General features: G+C 28.7%; 1 protein-coding gene across 4 annotated transcripts; it reads left to right on the plus strand.

Annotated features, from left to right (window-relative positions):
- Positions 1-634: 634 nt before the first annotated feature.
- Positions 635-24398, plus strand: LOC103578895 (actin-related protein 2/3 complex subunit 1A-B). 4 transcript variants are annotated; one of them, XM_053743007.1, is made up of 5 exons: positions 635-1219; positions 1310-1570; positions 2118-2587; positions 2648-2917; positions 4819-5074. In XM_053743007.1, the coding sequence occupies exons 1-5, from the start codon at positions 1153-1155 to the stop codon at positions 4981-4983; spliced, it is 1233 nt and encodes a 410-aa protein (XP_053598982.1). In that variant the 5' UTR covers positions 635-1152; the 3' UTR covers positions 4984-5074. The 4 variants fall into 4 exon arrangements, with proteins under 4 accessions (XP_053598982.1, XP_053598983.1, XP_014298234.1 ...); XM_053743008.1 differs by having other exon boundaries at positions 767-1219; positions 2648-2934; positions 4819-4966; XM_014442748.2 differs by lacking the exon at positions 4819-5074 and adding an exon at positions 24287-24398 and having other exon boundaries at positions 772-1219.
- Positions 24399-24740: the final 342 nt, after the last annotated feature.

Below are 24740 nucleotides of genomic sequence, written 5' to 3' on the forward strand. Positions count from 1 at the left end.
CTGTCTCAAACATCCACTAGAAATAAATACAATCGTTATTAACATCATTTGACTCTTAACTATACTGGGAATAATATTCAATCGAAATACTTTTCGACTCGAAAGAACTTGTTGTTAGGACAAAAAGATGGCAACTGTGTCGCCGAATCAACGCAACTATTCGATTTTTCACAATCAAATAGAATCGACTGGACAATTGATTATGGCGATTAATCGTTTCAAAACAATCGATTATTTCAATAATCGATTTTTTTCGAAGAAAAAAAAGATATTTTTTTCTCCTAACTTATTATATAATATTATATTAATATTTATTTTATATGACAGTCGATTATTTTAACGCAACTTTAAAGTTGTAGAATCGTTTTAATGAAGATCGATTGTTAAAATTGATTATTTTTTAATTTTTCAAATAGCGTAAAATTTTGATCTACAGTATTATAAATTGCCTATATGTATCTAATTTTATTCATTTTGTTTAAGTTGTTTATTTATTTGTTTAGTTGTATTGGGACAGATACATTAGCAATGTCGGCAAATAAAGATGTCTTTTTATCATTTGAGTAGAGATGTTTAGAATAATGTTATATCTGTCCCGTTGTATTAGTCAAACAATTTGTATAATGTTTGAGTTTAATGACTTTAAAAAACAAATTGTTTCTTTAATTAATTTTACAAAAAATCGGTGTTTAGAAATCGTTTTCAAAAAACAGAATCGATTTTTTCAATAAATCGAAAGGCCTTCAATTAGTTAAAAAAAAGTGAAAATCGAAACGAAAACATCGATTGTTCGATTAATCGATTTCGATTGCGCATCACTAGAATGAACACATTTTTGGCGTTTGTTAATGTTAAGCTGGGGCGGGGGAGTTAAAACCTTAAATTACAAAAGTAGTACCCAAAAGTTTTATACCGTGAAAATTCGTGTAGACTGACCATAGTCCACGAATTTTCAGTGGTTCCAAAATCTTCGTTATTTACAAAAATAAGAAAATAAAAATCATCATCAGTGTTTCCAAAAAGGATTTTCTTCTTGTTTGCCACACCCAAGAAATTATCTTTTGGTGATTTGTCTCCAGTGAATCTATTCATTTATATTATATTCTGACCCTTTTTGTTAAAGTTTGTAATTAATCATAATCCAGTTGAAAAATGACAGAAATTCACAACTTGGGCTTAGACATCATTACTTGTCATGCTTGGAATAAAGATCAAACAGGTTTATCAACCTTTAATTTTTTTTATATTATATTTATGTTGAGATTGTGTTGTTTTTTTTTTATAAAACATTGTTGGTTATATTTAACAGAAGTAGCAGTGTGTCCCAATAGCAATGAAGTCCATGTCTATAAACACTCGAATTCAGGATGGAAGTCAACTCAAATACTAGAAGCTCATCATATGAATGTCATGTGTCTCGATTGGGCTCCTAAGACTAATAGGATAGTCACATGCGGAGCTGACAAAGATGCTTACGTATGGAATCAAGATGACGCTGGTAAATGGATACCGGCGTGGGTTATATTGAGGATGAATCGCGCTGCAGTTTGCGTCAAATGGTCCCCGTTAGGTATAATTTAACTACATTGCTATTGACATTATTTACCGGTAAAATTTATACTTGTATTTTGTAATCAGAGATAAGCATTTAATTTCACACTAATTCATAAGCTGTATGACAAGTCTGCGATGTTTTATTTTTCATTTAATGATTCTTTTTCTATCAATACTTAATTGTCATCAACTCTGATTAGAAAATACGATTTATGATTGTTAAAAACAAATTAATTTTTAATACTCATTCATGCTCTTTAATACTCTTAATACCCACGATTTTTCCCATTTATTACTCTCTAATCCCCAAACGATCACATATGATTTTACGATTAGAAACGATTCATAGGTATTAAAATTTTTAATCCCACTAAATACTCATTAATCGTAAAGTAATATTATAACTTTTAATCACACACGAGGATTCAAAACGATTGAAATTTTTAATCGTTTTAAATACTCTCCAATTGTCAATTTACGATTCATGGATTTTAGAACGATGAAAACATTTTTAATTCTTATTAATCGTATTTTCTAATCAGGAAAAGTATTATTTATTTCAGAAAATAAATTTGCCGTCGGTTCAGGTGATAGAATGATAGCTGTAAGTTATTTTGTTTCGGGTAATAATTGGTGGCTTTCAAAGCATATAAAACGACCAATCCGATCAACTGTAACTGCAATTGATTGGCATCCAGACAACAAAGTTATAGCGTCAGGATCGACTGATTTCAAAGTACGTGTGTTTGGTGCTTATATTAAGGAAATGGAAGATGCACCAAGCTCAGGACCATGGGGGGCTGAATCACCATTAGGTACTTTACTTGCCGAGTTTCCCAATTCCCCTAATGGTGGTGGTTGGGTTCATTCGGTTGCTTTTAGCCCTACAGGCAATAAACTATGCTGGGTTGCTCATAATTCATCCATTTGTGTTGCCGATGCAACTAAAGGAAATGCAGTTATGAGACTTTCTACAGAGCATTTACCTTTTTTAAGTTGCGTTTGGATTGGACCTAATTTGATTGTTGCAGCAGTGAGTATATGAATTTCCTACTTTAAGTTTGTTATGCTAATCAGCTTCTACTATACATAGGGACATAGTTGTATGCCGATGCTTTATTCCTTTGACTTGAATGGTCAGTTATACTTCGTATCGAAATTAGATAATTCGCAGAAAAAAGAAGCAGCTGGTATTTCTGCCATGAGGAAATTCCAGTCACTTGATCGACAAGCTAGAACCGAAACCAATGACAGTGCACTTGATAGCATCCATCAAAATACAATAACGTGTGTTCGAAGAGTTTCTTCCAGTCAGTTTAGTACAAGTGGTTTAGATGGCCAACTCGTAGTTTGGGATTTGAAGGTATTTCATGAAAAAATGTAAATATAAAATTTCTTGTATTTATTAATTTCTCAAGTTACATATACAGTTGTATTTAGAGGTCGCTCATCGCAATTTTTTATTTCCCATTTAAATAACATTGGAAAGAAAAAAATTTGAGTTTGGAATTTAATATCTTGGCAGTACATTGTGCAACCAAGATACAATTTTTTAGAGAATTAATCGCTCTACAAAAAAAAACTCTTATCATTTTTGATAAATTCTTCTGTTCAATAGTTACGGGAGCTTGAAGGCAAATTAATAGTAAATTTCGAGATCTTTTTACTTTTCCAGCAAAACTATCAGACTTATCACAAAATGTCATAGCACCTTTTTTTTTTTAGATAATTTTATTTCTCAAAAATTATCGCATGAAGTTATTAAAAATTCCGCAATGTTTTCAAGTTATTTTCATTTTAATGTCAAGCTCTTAAAAAAATAGTATTCTGATCGATTTTAAGAGTCTGACATTGAAATGAAAATAACTAGAAAACAATGCAGAATTTGCAAAAACTTCATCAGAAACAATCTGTAGGGAACAAAATTGTCTACAAAAAAGACTTAATGATATTGTGTGATAAATCCGATAGTTTCGCCGGAAAAGTAAAAAGATCTCAAAATTTAGTACAAATTTGAGTTCAAGCTCAAATAACTTTTGAACAGATGGATTCATAAAAAATTATAAGACTTTTTTTTGTAGAGCATTCGATTTCCTACAAAAATATATCTGCTCATTTTTCCTACAACGCATCGTTAGCTAGTTAAAAAAATTAGAAGACGCAAAAAAAAATTTTTTCCATGTTATTTTTATGGAAAATAGAAAAATGCGATGCGGAAAACCTTTTAATGTTAATATTAAGAGCCCTAAGTTCCATAGGTGTATTTTTATATCTAAATGAAATTTTTGAATCTGTTTCCAAGAAAAAAAAAATTTTTTAGTTTTTTGAAAAATCCTAATCTATATATTCAGTCGGTTCAAATTATTTTGAATCATTTTAAATTGTTTCGAATCATTTCAAATAATTGTTCTTAATCAGAAGGGTGTAAATTTAAAAAAAATGACCTACAGTAGTTATTAATTAGGATTTAACCGAAATGTAGTAAATAAATTTTAGCCTTTTTTATATTAACGCCTAAACTTTTTTTTTAATTAGTTGATATAATAATAATACGGTTATGTATAATCCTACACATAAAAAAAGATTTACTTGGCTCAAGTAAAATATTTTCTTCATAATTTTATGCTTGAATGAAGAAAAAATCATTTATTGTTTTTCGAAAAGTTTCTTGCTTTAAGAATTTTTTTGTTGCTTTAATAAATTTGCATTTTGGTTTGAGAAGTTTCTCTTGTTTCAAAATAATTTTCTTTTTTTCGAGAAAATTCAATTTATTGATGTAATTGATTCTATCTTTATCATAGAAATTGTTCTTCTCTCAAGAAAATTTAGTCTCTTGCTCCGAAATGTTTTTATTTTGTTTCAAGAAAATTTTTTTCTCAAGAAAATTTAGTTTCTTGCTTTTATCTGTTATCTATCTCTTCAAAATGCTTTTATCTTGTTAAGTTAAGAAAAAATGTCTTGAGCTGAAACGAAAATGTTTTTGAGCTAAGAAAAATAATTTTATAAATCAAGAAAAAGCTTTCTCGAGCCAAGAAATTTTTTTTTGTCGCAAGCAAAAAAATAATTTCAGTTAAGAAATAAATTTCTTCAGTTGAGCAAACAAATTTATTAAGCTAAAAAACTTTTTAGTTTTTTCATTTTTTATCGAAAAAATTATTTTTCGGTTTGAATATTATTAACAATGCTGTGAAGCAAACAAATACTTTATCAGAGGCATTTATTAGGGATAGGAACGTTTCTCAATGAATTATATTATCGTAACAGATTAAGAAAATCAATTATCGCTTTACGCTGGAATCGAACCCCGACCGATTCGGCGTCGCTCGAGAGCTTCATCAACTAAGCCATCCCGGCCTTTGCCAGCCTACGTTTACTTTGCCCACATCTATTAACCCATACTCTGGCCTTACGGTCAGTCCTATTTTTTAATCTTAAACACATAAATTAGAATAAAAATGTTATTGCCAATAATTTGAAAAAATGTTATATTTTAACAAAATACTGAACAGATTATATGAATCTTTCATAAAACAATTTCAATGTAAAAATAATAAAATTTTTGATAAAAATAAATTCGTTTAGAAAAAAAATTACAAATTTATTTAATATCATTGAATTATATAAATTCATTAATTTATTATAATAATATAATTCAATTATTTAATTTTAATTTGTTTCAATAAAAAATATGGACTCGGTATCCATTTACTGTGCTAGTGCAAGAAAGAGAGAGTAAGTTAGAATTCATTCCCTAAGATCATAATTTTCTCCAGTATCCAATATCAAAAGATATTGTTATTGAATGAAGTAAATTAAGGTACTTGTTTTGAAAAAAAAAAATATTTACCTTAATAAATGTTTTAACTTCGAATAAATAATTTCACTCTTAATACAAGTAACCCGGGAACTAGCCGTTCACTACTATTTTAATACAAGGTCACCCGTCCCATTAATTTCCCACGTCGATGCTGCTTAACTTTAGCTATCGCTGGATTGTAGTCTGATCCTCTAGTCCGTTACACACAATGAATAAAAGTTTATAGCATTACTTAACTCAAATAATCAAATTGATACATCCTACGTAAACAATGCACCTAATGATGAATTTGGTTTTGTACATAAATTACAATAGAATTCATTAGATACATATAATTAAATCTATTTATCTATAAACTTATAAATATTCGTATACAAATCGATATCGATTTATATTTTTAAATTGCTATCGAAACCTTTGAACATTTTATAAGTATTGGGAATTTAAGTTTGATTGATAGTTGACAAAATAAAAATTTAATAACGTTGATATTGAAAAATTATCATATTATGTAATATACATATATATATATATATATATATTTATTGGAACTATACACATGATTTAATATTTATAGGTTTCATATCAATGAAGTCTGATCAGATCTAATCGTACATAGACATATATAACTACATATAAGTTTATATCAGTCAGATCTGATCATATCTAGTCATGTATTAACTCATGTATATATATATATATATATATATATATATATATATATATATATATATATATATATATATATATATATATATATATATATATATATATATATATATATATATATATATATATATATATATATATATATATATATATATATATATATATATATATATATATATATATATATATATATATATATATATATATATATATAGGCAGATATAATTCAGGTCTGATCAGTTTTAATTATATATAGATCTATATATAGCTTTATACATAGTTCGAGACATAATGTATTGGTCAGACATGATCAGATCAAATTATATATAACGTCATGCATAATTATATGTGGAGGTAGATATGATTGTATATAATTAGGCAAAATCATTTCTTCCCGGGAATTAAAAAATCTTGAATAAACAAAATTTTTCTTCAATTAAGAAAATCAAGTATCTCGAATTAATAAAAAAGTATTTTCATTCAATAGTAAAAGTGTTTTTGACTTAAGGAATGATTTATTGACGTAAGATTCAAAATTCGAGTAAATTTAATACTTGATCAAAGAAAATTCTGGTCTTCCTTCTTTGACCCACAAATTTTCTTGATTCAAGAAAATTTATATTCAGCCAAGATAGTTTTTTTTTTGTGCATCCAAATCAGATTCTTTGTAATAAATTGCGTCAAGTACCCATTTAACACTTTTTACAAAAGATCTATTTATTAATTCATGTATTTTTATTAAAATTTTCCTCATGATTAAAAATTTTGCCAGCTATTTGGTATTTTTTAAGATTTTGTTATTTGTTGTAGAGTGATTTTTTATCTAGTAAAAAATGTTGAACGTGTACTTGGCGAGATTTATTACAGATAATCTGTTTTTGAGAGTTTTTTTTTTTTTTTTTTTTTTTTTTTGTAAAGTAAAGCAACTTGATGTATATTAACGGAAAGTCACATTGTTTTTTATGTTACTAAATAAAAAAAACAATTGATAACATGATTTTTAGGTTTGCAGTGTTACGTCTCATTTATATGAAAGAATGTCAGTCATTAGGAAAAAATTATTAAATTAAAGCATGGAAAACTCAGTAATTTATACCGATCGGTTGAGAACTATTATAATAGATGTTTGTCTTTTGTGTTTTTCTCCTAATATTCACCGTAACTATAAGTTGAAAATAATCTACAGTACTTCCATTGATGTCAACTTGGACACGAAGTATTAGTTCGCAATTATTTGACGTCAACTTTTGGTCAGTTCGAATGCAACTTTTTGTACGTCGAGCGTTTTCCTGCAACTTTCTATCAATGTCGAAGTTTTTTATTTACGGTTTTTTTCTTTTTACAAATGATGTGTTGTGATTATTGAGTATGTTCCGATATGTAGTGCCAGTACTGTTCAATACTCTTATTGGTGAAAAATTTATTCTGTTATGGGCTGCTAGTGTACTAGGGATGGGCGATAGTAACAAAAATATCGATATTCTACTATCGATGTTTATTTTAAATAATAATCGATAGTCCAATGTTTTCACGATAAGACAAATCCGCACTGATTTATCATTGTCAAAAAAAATTCCTCAATTTTTTTTTTTACCGGCGGCATTAGCGTCACCTAAATTGTAGCACGTGGTGGTTGCTCGGTTGAGTTTATGCATTTTACACACGAGCATGTGTGAGCCTGTCTGTGTGTATGTAATATAATAATCGTAATATATAGACATCTGACCGGGTAATATCTCAGATTTTGTTATCTGCAGATGTGTGTACACAATGAATACGTCTGCTGTAATCAATATAAGTTTTTAAGACTATAATAAATAAAATGTATTAATGGCAGATCTGGTCAATTACTTTCAAAAAAAATTTTTTTTAGCATTTTTAAAACTGTCTGCCACAATGTTAAACGCGCAATAATATTCTGCCATTATTATTTTCCGTTAATAATAATGATATATTTTGAAACTTCGAAATGGCAGACGTGGTCAAATGCATTCAAAATTTGCCAAAAATCAATACCTGCCTTACCTGCGCACTCGCCGCGTCCACGACTTTGGTCTTAGTGATTTCCCGCCTCATGTACGGTATATATAGGGTTCTCAATGTACAAAAACCGAGGTCTGGTCAAATACATAGCGGTATTCGCTAACAGGTAATGTCATCTGTAAGCGACAAACAGTACGACATATTTTTTTGCTTAACCGAGCGCTTCTAGTAACAAAAATATTAGACACTAATTATAGAAAATTGTTACATCAATATTACACTCGTTGTCATTAATTCCTGGTCCCCCAAACTACGGGAAATATTGAAATAATTTTTTTAATTTTCCATCAAAAAAATTTACTATTTAGCACTTCATTCATGATTAAACTGTTATTTTTTATCATATTCTTTTTCTAAATCGTTAGGTCAGCATTGGTCCATCATTTTTATTATCGTATCATTTGTTTCAAATATTTTATTATTAATTATATTATAATTTAAACAAAATTCGCGCATGTGCATTTTACTTTTATTCTATACATGGCGCGGAATTTCAATTTTTTCCCTTCCCCTTAATTATTATATGAATACTTTTTTTTTCGTCTCTTCATAATCTATATATATATATATATATATATATATATATATATATATATATATATATATATATATATATATATATATATATATATATATATATATATATATATATATATATATATATATATATATATATATATATATATATATATATATATATATATAAGGGTGATTCATTTTCGACCAACATTTTTATTTTTTCAAGTCCCACTCAAATCTTGTAGCATATGAAAAATAAAAAATTCTCACCAAATTTGAGCTCTTAATTTCATTTTTTAGAGGTCTCTCAACGAACTTTTAGTTTTCCATTCATATAACATGGGAACACTTTCTTTTTTCATTTTTTGCAACCGCATCTTATCTAGAAATTTTTTTTTTGAAATATCGTGCTGACATTCTTATAATAGACTAAATGCTCTACGAAAAAGTTTATTTAGTCGAGTCTGTAAGTTCAATATCTTCATCATAATTCACATTGCAAATAGTGATTTTTGTGGAAATTTGATTTAAATGCACTTAGAAACGAAACTATAGGTGATAGACAAAAACTTTAAGCGGCAATTTTGTAGGTCATCCAATGCTCTGAAATAATGCCCTCGTGGATATTTTTGTACCACCAATAGTTTAACAGCTAAACACTCTTAAATTTTAATTTGTTTTTAAAATTCACTTTCAATGTATTTATTACGGTGTGTCATTTTATGACAACTTTTTTTTTCAACAGTCTAACAGGATCTATACTTGGAGGATAGTAAAAAAAGATGTCTGTTAAAATTAGAGCCCTAAATATTAATATCGACAATTGTCTCATCCCTATTTTCTATCTCTCATATAAAGAACATGAGAAAAGGAAAATTTTAAGGTTGGAATTTTATATCTCGGTAATCGCGTACTGTACAAATAGTCCAGGATATATTTTCGTAGGGAATTGAACGCATTTTAAAAGAAGTCCCTTATCATTTTTTGATAAATCTATTTCTTCAAAAGTTATTGGAGATCGAAATCAGATTCATGGTAAATTTCAAGATCTTTTTATTTTTCCAACGAAACTATTAGACTTATCATAAAATATCAAAGAATCTTTTTTGTTAGACAATGTTATTTCTCATAGATTATCTCGGATAATGTTTTTTCTAATTCCACATAATTTTTTGGTTATTTCCATTTTAATATCAAGCTCTTGAAATCGATCGCAATAATATTTTTTTTAAAAACAAATTTAAATTAAGGAGTGTTTAACTGTTAAAATATTGGTGGTACAAAGATATCCACGAGGACACTATTTCAGAGCATTAAATAATCTACAAAATTGCCATGTAAATTTTTTGTTTATCATCAATAGTTTCGTTTCGACATTCATTAAAAGCATAGTTTTGAAAAAATTGAACTTTAAGAGCGTCTTGAGGCTAAACTATTGGTGGTACAGAGATAGTCATGGAGGCATTATTTTAGAGCATTAGATGACCTACAAAATTGCCGCTTAAAGTTTTTGTCTATCACCAATAGTTTCGTTTCTAAGTGCATTTAAATCAAATTTCCACAAAAATCACTATTTGCAATGTGAATTATGATGAAGATATTGAACTTACAGACTCGACTAAATAAACTTTTTCGTAGAGCATTTAGTCTGTTATAAGAATGTCAGCACGAAATTTCAAAAAAAAAATTTCTAGATAAGATGCGGTCGCAAAAAATGAAAAAAGAAAGTGTTCCCATGTTATATGAATGGAAAACTAAAAGTTCGTTGAGAGACCTCTAAAAATTGAAATTAAGAGCTCAAATTTGGTGAGAATTTTTTATTTTTCATATGCTACAAGATTTGAGTGGGACTTGAAAAAATAAAAATGTTGGTCGAAAATGAATCACCCTAATATATATATTAGGGTGTCCCAAAAAAAAAACAAATATTGTTTTTTAACCTGTTATGGGCTAAAAAGTTATTTTATATTATAAGAAAAATCCTCACCAAATTTCAGCTAAATATCTTTAAAATTGAGCTATCACAAAAGGGGGTCCCCTTTCCTATTTAAAATACACGTAAAAATTTTTCATTTTAGTTTTTCGTTATTAAGACTATGGAAAAATTTTTTTTCCCAGTTCGTTTGACATACATAATGCATGAGCACTTTTTTGTAGAGAATTTAATTTCCTACAAAATTATACTAGGCGGAGTTAAAAATATATATATATATATATATATATATATATATATATATATATATATATATATATATATATATATATATATATATATATATATATATGGGTCTTTCTCAGCTAAGACGTAAATCGCTTATTAATAAAACGCAGCACGATAAAAAGTTTGAAAATTTAATAATGTTTTGATCAAAACAATCATTCTAAACGTGTCTGCAAGGCGGTCAGTCAATTTATTAATTTTATCTTGTTTTATAAGAAACCGGGGGAGATACTCAATCCAGGGGAGAGACTTGATAAACAGAGTGCCATGTTCTGTAAAAAAAACAATAATCGAGTTTTTTCAATGAACTCCATTGTGATTATATCTATACGTTTAATTAAATAACAATATGCAACCGTTATACAATAAAAAAACAGTAAAAAAAATTCTAGTTTGAAGTTTTCATATCTCCCCTGGATATCGTGTCTTTCCCCTGGCTTTTACAAGACAGGGAAGGTATAAACAGGTGAGATACTTTTTAGTAACAAACACAGAAGTAATGACAAATGTATTTATTGTACGCGATCAACCAAGAAAACTTAGAATCTATACACAACAAGAAATAAATATACAGATGAATTAAAATTTTTAGATAAATATTTTTAAAATAAAATTTACCAGGGGAGAGTCTCCATTCACTCGTTCTTAACTGTATCCACAGAGTGTCAGTAATGAAATAAATAACAAAATGACTGCACACCTCGTTCCAGTGGTGCTGACTACAAAGTATAAACTTAATGACGTTCATTCAAGGTCTTCAATTCCCGCGAGTCGGTAAACCAATGCCGATTTTACAGGAAAATAAACATGCCAGGGGACGAGACACAAAATGTGGGGGACAAACTTAAACGTAATTTTTTTTAAGAAAAAAAAATATCATGCAATTTTACTCGCTTGATTATGGGAATTTATTTAATTTATTTTGTTGAAATATACAATTTAAATAATCTATTTGATTTCTAAGCACTTTAAATTACTAATACATAAACAAAATCAGCCCGGGGACAAGCCAGGGGAGAGATGTTTTCTGACTTTGAGATGAAATCGTGATTAAATTAAATAAAATTAAGAAATGAATTTAAATGGCGACTCACATGAGCACGAGTTTTAAGAGATAATTACATGTTTTTTAATAAATTTTTTAATAAAAGATGATTTTTCACCGTGGATGTCGAATTTACGTCTTAACTGAGAATGACCCATATAATGAAAGTTTTTTTAATTTTGTTCGCCAAACTCGAGAAAATTATTGAACATATCGGCATAGGACCTTGACCATTCGATGCGGCATTAATTGTTAATGAGACCGTGCAAAAAAATTCGTTCCAAAAACGTTGATGATAGTAAACGTTCAGAAACTGATAATTAGGAACTTCAAAATGAACATTTTTGGAGCATTGAAAAAATTTTGAACAACGGCATACTTTTTTTACAGGATTTTTAGATTTTTTGAGCGAAAATAATTTAGATTGACAATTTTAAGATTTTAAAGAATACAAAAAAAATATACTAACTTGAGGATTATAAAGATTAGAATGTCAATATAATAACTCATACCAGAATTTATAGGGTCTGAGTCTAAGAAATTTTTGTTTTTGTATTTTTTAGTCGTTTAAAAATTAAAGATTTGAGAGTTACTATGAACGTCTTCTAGCTTTTTCCGGAATCTTATCGGAATGGAGTCCGTTCGAGATATTCTGTCTTGTTGAAAAATAATTCAAACATTAATGATTGGAACTAATCATGAATATTTTTTTACTCTTATTAGAACTTCCGGACGAATTTGGCGTTTTGAATTATCTTATAACGAGTTCAGAAAATGTTCGGAAAAAAAGTTTTTGGGACCAATTATGAACATTTTCTAACTCTTATTAGAACTTTTTGGAAAGTTTAGGTTTTTATCATATTTTTCGGGCTGTGCAAATCTTGTTCGAATCTAATCGAGTCGAATAGTTAGTCGGCTGGTGCCCGTCAGGATCTGGAGGAGATGAGAGGAGTGATTGGTGGGCGAAGTGTAACGTAGCCCGATTCGTGAATTTTGAGTTCGAGTCATTGAGTAAATTTATTGAATAAGAATTATGTGTAATTTTGTTAAGTTTAATAGAGTTATCTAAGAAAAAGATACGTTACAGTATAGATATTCATAATAAGAAAAATAGTAAAAATGGGAAAAAAATCGGTCTATCGGTTGACTCTGCGGGCCAGCGTCAAAACTTTCCGCTGTTTTTAAGCTCTTTGAGCTCGAAAAAATTATGCATGCCGTTGTTTTCGAAAAAAAAGTTTTTTATTATTTTTTCTCCAACAATGTCATTCAAACAAACTGAGCTATTGAGACGGTTGAGGTGGCAATTGGCACTTTTTATTGAGTTCTAAAGCTAATCAGATTTTGGAAATTATTTATCTAGTCGTTTTTGAGAAATTTCAAAAAAAATTTTTTTAACTTTCCGCTAAGAAAATCGACAGTTTTCGAAAATTTCGGGAAGTTATTGTTTTCATCTCGATTCGCAAAAATCGAAATTTCATCAGATGTCGGCGTTTTGAGGTCTTAGAAAGGTATTCTGACTATTTTAAGAATGATTCCTGAGTGTGTATGTATGTATGTATGTAAACTCTCTATAACTTTTAAACTAATGAACCGATTTGGATGGTTAAGGTGGCAACAAAAAGAGCTTGTTGGCCACGAACTTCCCTGAAAATTTCAGATCATTTGTCCAAGTAGACTCGAAAATATTGGCGAATTACGAAAAAAATTTTTTTGTTTTGTTTTTAATTGATTTCTCAGAAACGACTTATACGATCGACTCGAAAATCGAATCAGCTCTAGAACTTAATAAAACGCGTCGATTGCTGCCTTAGCTACCTCAATCAAACAATTCGTTCGAGAGTTATCATTGGAGAAAGAAATGGTAAAAAACGGTTTTTTGCGAATATGTTCGAAACAACTGAACTAAACAATTCCAAAATCTGATCAGCTTTAGAATTTATTAAAACGCGTCGATTCCCAACTCGACCATCAAAATCGGTTAATTCGTTCGTGAGATATCGTACGAGGAAAAAATACTAAAAAACGATTCTTTTTCGAAAACAATGGCACACAAAAGTATTTTCGAGCTCGAAGCGATCGAGAGAATCGATAGACAGATTTTTAACTTCCCGCTAAGAAAATTGCAAATTTTCAAAAATTGGGGACGTTATTGGTTTCGGTCCGATTTTCGAAAACCGACTTTCTATCAGGTCTTGACATTATGAAGTTCTAGGAAGTTATTCTGACCAATTTCAATATGATGTTCGAGTGTATGTATGTGTATGTATGTACGTACGTACGTATGTAAATATCTGTAACTTTTGAATGTATGATCCAATTTTGATCGTCAACGTGGCATCCGACGGTGCTTGCTAATTTCTACAACCTGTGAAAATTAGAGCTTGATCGGTACGGCGCGTTCGGAGATATTCCAAAAATCAATTTTTTTCAAAATGTTTTTTTTTAGATAACTTTTAATGTACTTGATGGATTGATTCCAAAATCTTATCAGCTCTAAAACTTCGTAAGCCGCGTCGAATGCCACCTCAACCATCAAAATGGGTTCATTCGTTCAAGAGAAACCGTTGACAAAGGAATTAAAAAAAAACTCGAAAATGTATACACAACAATGTTTTCGAGCTCAAGGAGCAGGAAGTTTTAGGGCTGGCCCGCAGGGTCAACTGATAGACCGATTTTTGTTAATGCTTTCGTTAATGGTTTCTCTTGAACGAATGAACCAATTTTTATGGTTGGGATGGTATTCGACGCGGCTTACGAAGTTTTAGAGTTGATTAGATTTTGGAATCAATCCATGAAGTACATTAAAAGTTATCTAAAAAAAAAACATTTTGAAAAAAATTTATTTTTGGAATATCTCCGAACGCGCCGTACCGATTAAGTTCAAATTATCACAGGTTGTAGAAATTAGCAAACAGCGTCGAAAATAACCTTGACGATCAAAATTGGTTCTTACATTCAAAATTTACAGATATCTACATACGTACGTACGTACATACACTCGGACATCATCTTGAAATTGGTCAGAATAGCTTCTTAGAACTTCAAAATATCAAGATCTGCTAGAAAATCAGTTTTCGAAAATCGGACTGAAACCAATAACTTCCCGAATTTTTGGAAATTTTCCATTTTCTTAGCGGGAAGTTAAAAATTGTGACGTTTATACTCATGAAAAAACATAATAATTATGTGGAAAAGCCCTTGGTTTTCATCTTACATCAATTTCACAACCTTCGACTATCGGAACTCCTGGAGAAAAATTTCAAAACCCAAAAAAAAAAATTCTGAGTACACTTAACTTTGCTGAAAAAAAATATTAGCTAGAGGTTTTAGTTGAAAAATTTCAACGGTAAAAATGGTAAAACTGAACGTTGAGGGTGACCAGACAAGCTAATATTTTTTCAGGTTATTTAAGTCGTTTTGACTCAACTTCAACCTTGAATAACTTTTGAAGAAGTGGATTTAGCGCAAAAAATGTTAAGAAACCTTTTTTGTAGAGCATTGAATTTCTTTTAAAAATACGTATCTGAACTAGAAAAAATTTCAATATTTTCAGTAGTTACAAAAATTCAAAATAGAAACAAAGAATTAAAAAAATAAATCAATATTTAAGGCATGGTTACAAGGAAACGGCTCATTTTACGTCAATTTAGAGAGATTTTTTCTAGGGAATTCAATTTTCTTTGAGAATATACATTGATTAAATTTTTCAGATAGATGATTTATGAGTTTTAGGTAAAAAATGAAATTTCTGTCAAAAAACGAATAGTCGTAATGATAGATCTCTTAATATCAATATTCAGGGCTCAAACTTACACAATAATTTTTTTTGGTCATCAGGAATAATATTTTCATAGTATCGAAAGAAAAAAAAAATAGTCGGTTTTTTTGGCCAAGTCTAATATATTTATATATATATACATATGTCGGAAGGAACTATGTTCCAACCGTGTGTCCCATGACACCTTTCGTTTATTTTTTCCTTATCCACTAATTAATCGTCCAGTAGCACCAGGGTGACACAAAGCGTAGACTTTAACTTTTGGTATAAGTGTATGTGGAGCATTCCACTCTAAATAGAACACTTTAGAACCCAACCTCCTTCAATTTGGGTACAAATTTTTTCTTATTTTCTTACTCACCAAAAACGTTTCTCAGAATTTTTCCAAATTTTTTGACCCTATCAAAAAAAAATTATGAATTTAAAAAAAAGCCTTTTTTTTTTTTTAATGAACTATAGCTTTTGTAAAATTTTCTAATCAGGACGTTTTTTATTTCAAAATATTTGTTTTTAAATGTACGTTTTGAAAATACATTATTTAAAGGTGTCTTCTATATTTTTTTTTTACTTTTTCGAGAAAAATCAAAGTTTTGTGGTTGATTATCACTTTTTTGTGTGAATTTTTTTTTCTTTTTAACTTCAAGGTCCCTTGAGTACCTCCGTAAATTTATAGAATGGTGTTATAAGAAATAAGCGTAATTGAGAAAAAATTCTTTTTTCAATTAAACAGAAAAAATGAAAATCAAAAGAACACCACTCTAAAAAAATTTAAGAAGTTGTAAAAAATGGCAAAGTTTTGAAAAAAAAAGAAAAATTAGAAAAATAAGTAATCATTGAGAAATTTTTGGTTTTTTCAGAAAATTCGAAAGAAAGCGATGAAGATAACTTTGAACAATTTTGTCCTATTTTTTTTCAAAAAGCACATGTAGAACCGAAAATTTTGAACAAAACGACGTCATTAAAAAACTTAATCATCTTGATCAAGTCTAAAGATCGGCTAAATCATTCGATCACTTTAGAAGTTATGTAGAAATTTTCTTTTTCTAAAAAAATTTCTTTTTTCCTCTTAAGAGAACTATCTTTTAACGCTGATGAACTATGCAGTACACATTATAATCTCATTTCAACAGTTTTATTTTTAATAAAATATTTTTTTAATTTTACTGCTACATTATTACTTTTATCCAAAAAATTAAAGGAGCAAGAAAATTTTAAAAATTTGTAGCCATTTTTGGCAGTCTGTATTTTCGTGACAAATGATAGTATTGAAAGAGTAAAAACATCAAATTGAAGCTTGAAATCTCTAGTTTAAAGATCTTCCAGCAAAATAATTTTTTGAGCCACGGTTTTTGCGGAATCATAAGAAATATTCGAGACAAAATTGTTCTAAATTTCTTAGTTTTGTTTTTTAGGTCTACGGGGCCGGAAAAATTTTTCTCGAAAAAACTAATTCGTGGTTCGTTTAGGAAATTTATTCAGCCACAATTTGCTTTTTTTTGTTTCTTTGTACGACAATTTGCTGCTGAGATATGAGCCTTCAAATAAAAAAGGATCCTTTTGTCTTTGACTATCGATATCTCAGCAATTAATGATCGCACAGTAATTTAAAGGGCAGTTTGAGAAACTTGAATAAATACCCTACAAGCTCCATTTTTCGATTTTTGTGAAAAAAAATTTTCATCGTTTAAATTTTCAAAGTTTCATCCTTAATATCAATTTGAAAAACCCACAAAAAATGGCCATGTTTTGGTTTTTTAGTCAACTCATCGCTACTTTGTAAATATCAATAAAAAAGAATGTTGCCAGATGATTTTACAGCTTAATGTATCCCCACCCAAGAACCCTAGAAATTTTCAGATTGATCCATTGAACCGTTTGTCCGGGCCGATTGCTCAAACTTTTATAAAACAAATGAAGGAACAAGTTTTGTTCCGTAATTTGTGTAATCATTACCAAAATGAAAAAATTAATTTTTTTCGGATTTTCTTACATTTTTACAGTAGTTATTCGGTAAATGTAAGGTAAAGAGAAAAAGAAAAAAAATTTCCGAAAAACGAAAAAAAAACCGAATAAAACGTAAAAAAAAAATCTGGGCGTCGGTTGACCCTGCGGGCCAGCCCCAAAACTTCCCGCTGTTTTCGACCTCAAAGAGCTCGAAAACATTAGTGTAGATATATTTTCGAGCTCTTCGAGCTCGAAAATGCTATCACATGCAATTGTTTTTTTATAATCTTTTCAAGCTCTAACAAGTTACCTGTTATGCTGAAGTTTGAAAATTTAAGAATCAAAAATCATTAATGAAGCGGTTTTTAAAATTTAGTTCCTGATTATGTTCAATAAAATAAGTGTATTGAGACAGAAATTAATGTCAGGTATCAAAATCAAGACTTAAATAAGTTTTGACTCATGTAAGAAACAATAAATTATGAGATATCCGATAAAAATAATAAAAACTACGTTTTATCGATTTTTTTGTTGATAATATGATTTAAACTAAAAACTAAGTTCGATGACATTATATGATCAAAAGAAACCATAAAAAAGATGAGTTGGTATGATATCAGGCACATTTTAGTACGTTACATTATGATTTATCCGGAAAAAATAACATAAAATGTTATTTTTTTAACTTTTCAACGCCGATATCTTTTGAACTAATCAATCGATTTTGATAGTTGACATGGCAATCGGCGCGTTTTATTGAGTTCTAGAGCTGATTAAAATTTGAAATCGATCGCGTCAGTCGTTTCGAAAATATTTAGAAAAAACCGTTTTTCACCATTTCTTTCTCCCGCGATAACTCTCGAACGAATTATCCGATTTTGATGTTTGAGGTGGCAATCGACGCGTTTTATTGAGTTCTAGAGCTGATTAGATTTTGAAGTCGATCGTATAAGTCATTTTTGAGAAATCAATAAAAAACTAAAAAAAAAAAATTTTTTTTTTTTTTCGTAATTTGCCAATATTTTCGAGTCTATTCGATCAAATAATCTGAAGTTTTCAGGAAAGCTGATGGCCAACAAGCTCTTGTTGGCCATCACACACACACACACACACACACACACACACACACACACACACACACACACACACACACACACACACACACACACACACACACACACACACACACACGCGCATCATTCTGAAAATAGTCAGAATAGCTTCCTAGGACCTCAAACCGTCAACATCTGATGAAAACTCGATTTTCGAAAATCGGGGTGAAAACAATAACTTCCCGAAATTTTTGAAAATCGTCGATTTTCTTAGCGGGAAGTTAAAAAAGTGAAAAATTCTTGTTTTTTGAAGAAAAAAATTTTTTTTTCTCTTCTTTTTACTTTTATTCACTAAATTTTGTTTGCTAAAAAATACGTTTTTAAAAGTAAACAAATTTAACAAGCTATTTCAAAAATCCTTTGATTGCGTAGGATTCTAAGAAAATACTGAAAAACGATGAAAAACATAATATTTAATGACAAAAATAGCAATTAATGATTTTTAATAGAAAAAAAAATTTTTTTTGAATTTTCAAAGATAGAAAAAGCAGTAGTCACGGAGGTCCCACGACCGAAACCACCTGAAAAGTTGTCAAATAGATAGTAGTTAGTTATCACAAAGTTTCAGGAAAATCAAAATATGCATGATTTTCAGAGAACGACTTTAAAGTTTTAAAGCTAAAAAATAATGGGGAAAAATTTTTCCAAAAAATCATTTGTATTTTTTTTCTAAAAGTACATGGAAAAACGAAACTTTTTTATTCTTCGAGTTTTTTTCTTCAAACCATTTTTCAAAAAGTTATAAGCAAAAAACCATGGAAAGAGGGGTTTTTTTTGAAAATTTCATATCTTTTGAACCAATGTTTAAAAAAATCTTAAAATTTAGCAGGATGAGTTTTTTTGATGAATACTAAAAAAAATCAAAAAGTGACGGAACTTGAAAATTAAAATTTTTATAATCGTTCGATTTGGCGTGGAATGCCCCATATATACTATCCGTATATGACAAAAATGTATTGAGCATTATATAAGATAATATATATCGAAAAATCTAAATCATTATATAAAAATAAATATATTATAAAAAATACATAATCCAGAATATTTAAGAGGCATACACTGTTAAATATAAATATTTTTGCCTCCATATATTTATCACACACTTTTCATATATATTTTTATGTATTTCTAACAATACATACACTGATAAAAATCGTGTTTTTTTCCTAAATACGCTGCGTACTTGGCCTATCCGCACTCGAGTCAACTGAATTTTAATTGATTTAAAAAAATGGAAATTGAAACAAGTTCATAGGGAGATTTGAATAAAAGACTTTACGGTTTGAGGCTTACTATAGAAATATTTCTGTCAAAAAAGATGTATTTGATGAAATGAAATGTGAGATTACAGTAAAAAATAAGAGATGAAGCTGAAGTCTTCTATATATGTGATAAAAACAACTATGAATTTAAAAAAAATACTGTTTTGAGTTGATGGAAATTATTGATTTCTTTCAATCAATTTTACAAATGTTGTTGATGAAAAGTTTTATGCAATTATCTTAACTTACTTTTTATTTTCCTCAATATATTATAGTGGTGTGTCAATCATATGATTTACTCAACAATAATACAAATGACTTTGAAATAAATTGAATACTTTCTGGCTACAAGGAACTAGTACCGCTGATTAAATTTTATTTCATTTTTATATGACTTTTATTTACTACCTGCAATGTACTTTTGTAATTGGAGAAGTTCAATATATCATTGATTGTGTGTATCCAGAGTAAATGAATATAATGAAAAAAAAATTTTACAGGAATTCATTATTTTTAGAATATTCAAGAGCATGAATGGAATACAAAAATCACTTTTTCTTTTATCTAAAACATCCCTCGTGAAAAACGTTTATAAAGAAAATATATTAAAATATAGAATATATATATTTTTAGTATAAAAGAAATATAGTAAAAATACATAAAAATTATATAAATATACATAAAATATGTGAAAAAAATGCATTTCTAATAGCTAACTTTTGGCCGATTTCCGTATATATTTTACGTATTTTAAATGTAACTCAAATATATTAAAAAAAGAATAGGAGGAGCAAAACGGGGTATTTAAAGAAATACTAAGCTATTGAGAATTCAAATGCAGTAAATTCTTTTTTCAATGATATCCAAAGTACATATTCGAAAAAATTTTCAGAGACCATTAAAAAAAAATTTCATTTTTGCGGGCAAAATAGGGTACCTTCTAAAAAAAGTAAAAAGAAAAAAAAATTTCTGAATATTAAATAAATTCGATTACATTAAATTTTCTTGTAAGTAATCTGAATAAAAAAAAATTACATTTCACATAATTATTAGATGCAAGGGAAAATTAAAAATTTTTCAATGGTTTTTATCATAAAAACAAACTCATTAACATATTTTGACTGACACTTTCGATTTCTGAGAAAGTTTAACAAAAAAAATTCTAAACAATGGTCAATTACATTTACAAAAGTGATTTTGGAAGGTATAAGAAACATTTAAAAAATAGAATTTTTTTTTTATGAGATTTTGGGGGTACTCTATTTTGCTTCCCCTTTCTCTATATCTTAGAATACATGAAAAATACATGAATGAAAATATATTTCAAATATATAAAAAATATATAATTTTATAATATTCTTTTTTTCTTATGTTGTTGGTTAAATTAAAAATATATTTTTTATATTTTCATAATTATATTTTTTTATATATTTAAAATATATTATTAATATAATTTTTTTATATTTTCAAACATGTATTTCTGAATTATACACCTTAAAATATACTTTGAAAATATTTGAATTGCATTTAAAATATATACAAAAATCGGTCAAAAGTTAACTAGGAAAAATTTATTTTTTATACATATTATATATATATTTATGTTTTCACCCCGATTTTCGAAAATCGAGTTTTCATCAGATGTCGACGTTTTGAGGTCCTAGGAAGCTATTCTGACTATTTTCAGAATGATGTCCGAGTGTGTGTGTGTGTGTGTGTGTGTGTGTGTGTGTGTGTGTGTGTGTGTGTGTGTGTGTGTGTGTGTGTGTGTGTGTGTGTGTGTATGTATGTATGTATGTATGTAAACTCTTTGTAACTTTTGAACTAATGAATCGATTTGGATGAGCTCTAGAACTCAATAAAACGCGTCGATTGCCACCTCAAACATCAAAATCGGATAATTCGTTCGAGAGTTATCGCGGGAGAAAGGAATGGTGAAAAACGGTTTTTTCTAAATATTTTCGAAACGACTGACGCGATCGATTTCAAATTTTAATCAGCTCTAGAACTCAATAAAACGCGCCGATTGCAATGCAACTATCAAAATCGATTGATTAGTTCAAAAGATATCGGCGTTGAAAAGTTAAAAAAATAACATTTTATGTTATTCTTTCCGGATAAATCAGAATATAACGTACTAAAATGTGCCTGATATCATACCAACTCATCTTTTTTATGGTTTCTTTCGATCATATAATGTCATCGAACTTGGTTTTTAGTTTAAATCATATTATCAACAAAAAAATCGATAAAACGTAGTTTTTAATATGTTTATCGGATATTTCATATTTTATTGTTTCTGACATGAGTCAAAATTTATTTAAATCTTGATTTTGATCCCCGACATTGATTTCTGCCTCAATACACTTATTTTACTGAACAAAATCAGGAACTAAATTTTAAAAACCGCTTCATTGATGATTTTCGATTCTTAAATTTTCAAACTTCAGCATAACAGGTAACTTGCTAGAGCTTGAAAAGATCATAAAAAAACAATTGCATGTGATAGCATTTTCGAGCTCGAAAATATATCTACACTAATGTTTTCGCGCTCTTTGAGGTCGAAAACAGCGGGAAGTTTTGGGGCTTGCCCGCAGGGTCAACCGACAGACCGATTTTTTTTATAAATATTTTTCATGGGGCACCGAATTCGAAGAAGAGAAGCAGCAGCGGGAGGAGTTCGGTGCTCGCCACTAGATCGCACTCAATCTCTTGTGCTGTCCCTGGTTGGATATATATTTCAGAGTTTTTACATTCTAAACTTGAGAACAACTCGGGCACGGCTACTCCTCTGTCGTCCGACAGAGTGACAAGTGCCTCTTTTGATGGTATTATAGTATATCCTATATTAAATTGTGACAACAATGTCTAATATTTTTGTTTGCTTGGATAATTTTTTTTATAATCCACAAAGATAAAGTACGTTTCAGGTAATGAAAAAAGTGATTTTTATTTTCAATAAATGCTCTTGAATAATCTAAAACAATAAATTTCGGTATTTTTTTTTTGTCGGTATTCAGATACTTTAGATACACTCTGGTTCCATTCTATTCTACAAAGTATTATTTTAATGCAAGATCGATCATTAATGACTCGACAACTTAAATAAATTGCAGTAACGTTGTATGACTTTCGTACAATTGACGGTGTTTTAGAAGAAAGACATAAAGCAATCGAGTTAAAAGAAAATTACATTCTTACTACTTAATGTAAGTTTACTCAAATTAAAAAAAAAAGATAGAATATCATCATTTTTTACATCAAATTTAAGTATTGTAGAAACGAAAGCAAAAGTAGGCGAAATAAAGTCTCTAGTATGTTGACTCAATTACATATATTTTTTTAATGAGTGCGTAAAAGTTGTGCAAATGCAAATGATATGTTCATAAGTACGCCGTGTATTTGAGTAGATAATTCCCTCCAAGTACGTGTTGCTTTTCAGCCCAAGTCGTAGCGTGTTTCGCCGTATTTACAGTCTTTGCGTATTTGGCTCAACTCAAACCAATTTGAATCAAAGGTTTCTTTTTGTCAGTGTAGCTTTTTCATGCGGGATTTCTTCGAAATATTTTTTAGCTTGAATGTGAGTGGATTTTTTAAAATTATAATTTATTATTTGATTCCCAAACATTAAATAACGTTTATATTATATATGAACTGCTTGCCTAATTTAAATGTTGTTGCGTATATAATTGTATCCTACTTATTTTTGATTAGTAAACAATTATCTTTCTCAAATATTATTATGTAGTAGATAACTACGGGTTTTCTTGATTGAAATTAATTTTTACTAAAAAATCGATTAAAATTGACCGTTTTAGTTGATTAATCGATTCGAAGAATGAAAACGATGAAACTCGGAGTCGAAGTCGAAAATAAATTTTTCGATAGATTTTTCCATCTCTTGACTATCATTCTCATCAATGAGTTTTCAGGGTTTCGTGTTCGTGAATCTTTAGTTAAGCTACTTTTATCTTGGAGATCGTTGATCGAGTTAGCATGAAATGTATATTAGTAGATTTCATCGAAATCTAACTATTTTATCTGCCCTCATGGCTTGAAAATAAATAAATAATGAGAAGTCTACTTTCATTTCGGTCACCGAAGCGTCTTTTTTAAGTTGTACACTGATGAAAGTATTTTTTAGCATTTAAAAAGATTTCGCAATATTTAAGAAATAATTTCTAAAAATATCAATTAACAGTGTATGTTAATTGATATTTTAATTTGTATTTTATTAGTTCTTAAATTTTTCTAAATGATTCGAAAAATATTTATTAATTGCTAGTAACAGTTAAAACATTTGTAATAATATTTGGTTACAGATACTAGAAAACGCCATGGCTGGTTTGAAGATCATGTAAATCGTTAAGTTTTTTTTTATATGCAATTGTAAGTCATTTACCAATATATAATAATGTCGAAATAAATATTAAAAAAAAAAAATAATAATTTTTTACTTTGATTTCCTTTCATAAAGTTAACTCCATTCATATCTTTCTGAATAAGCAAGTTAAATTTATAGAATGATTGAACTCTAAATCAACAAAACTTATATTTTTTTCAGTTTTTAATGATAATAAATTACTATTTAAATAACAAATCATAAGTAAGTGGCGGGAAATTTTCATTTGTATTGAGTAATTATATTTTCTACTTAACCGCATTAGAAATCGACGCACGCGCTTGTTCTTACTTTAGTTTATAGTGAAGAGAGGGGTTACAAGATGAACACGACGAAGCACAAAGTATCGATTTAGTAGTAAGGAATACATCCAT

The sequence above is a fragment of the Microplitis demolitor genome, chromosome 2, assembly GCF_026212275.2.
Source record: "Microplitis demolitor isolate Queensland-Clemson2020A chromosome 2, iyMicDemo2.1a, whole genome shotgun sequence".
Lineage (NCBI taxonomy): Eukaryota > Metazoa > Arthropoda > Insecta > Hymenoptera > Braconidae > Microplitis > Microplitis demolitor.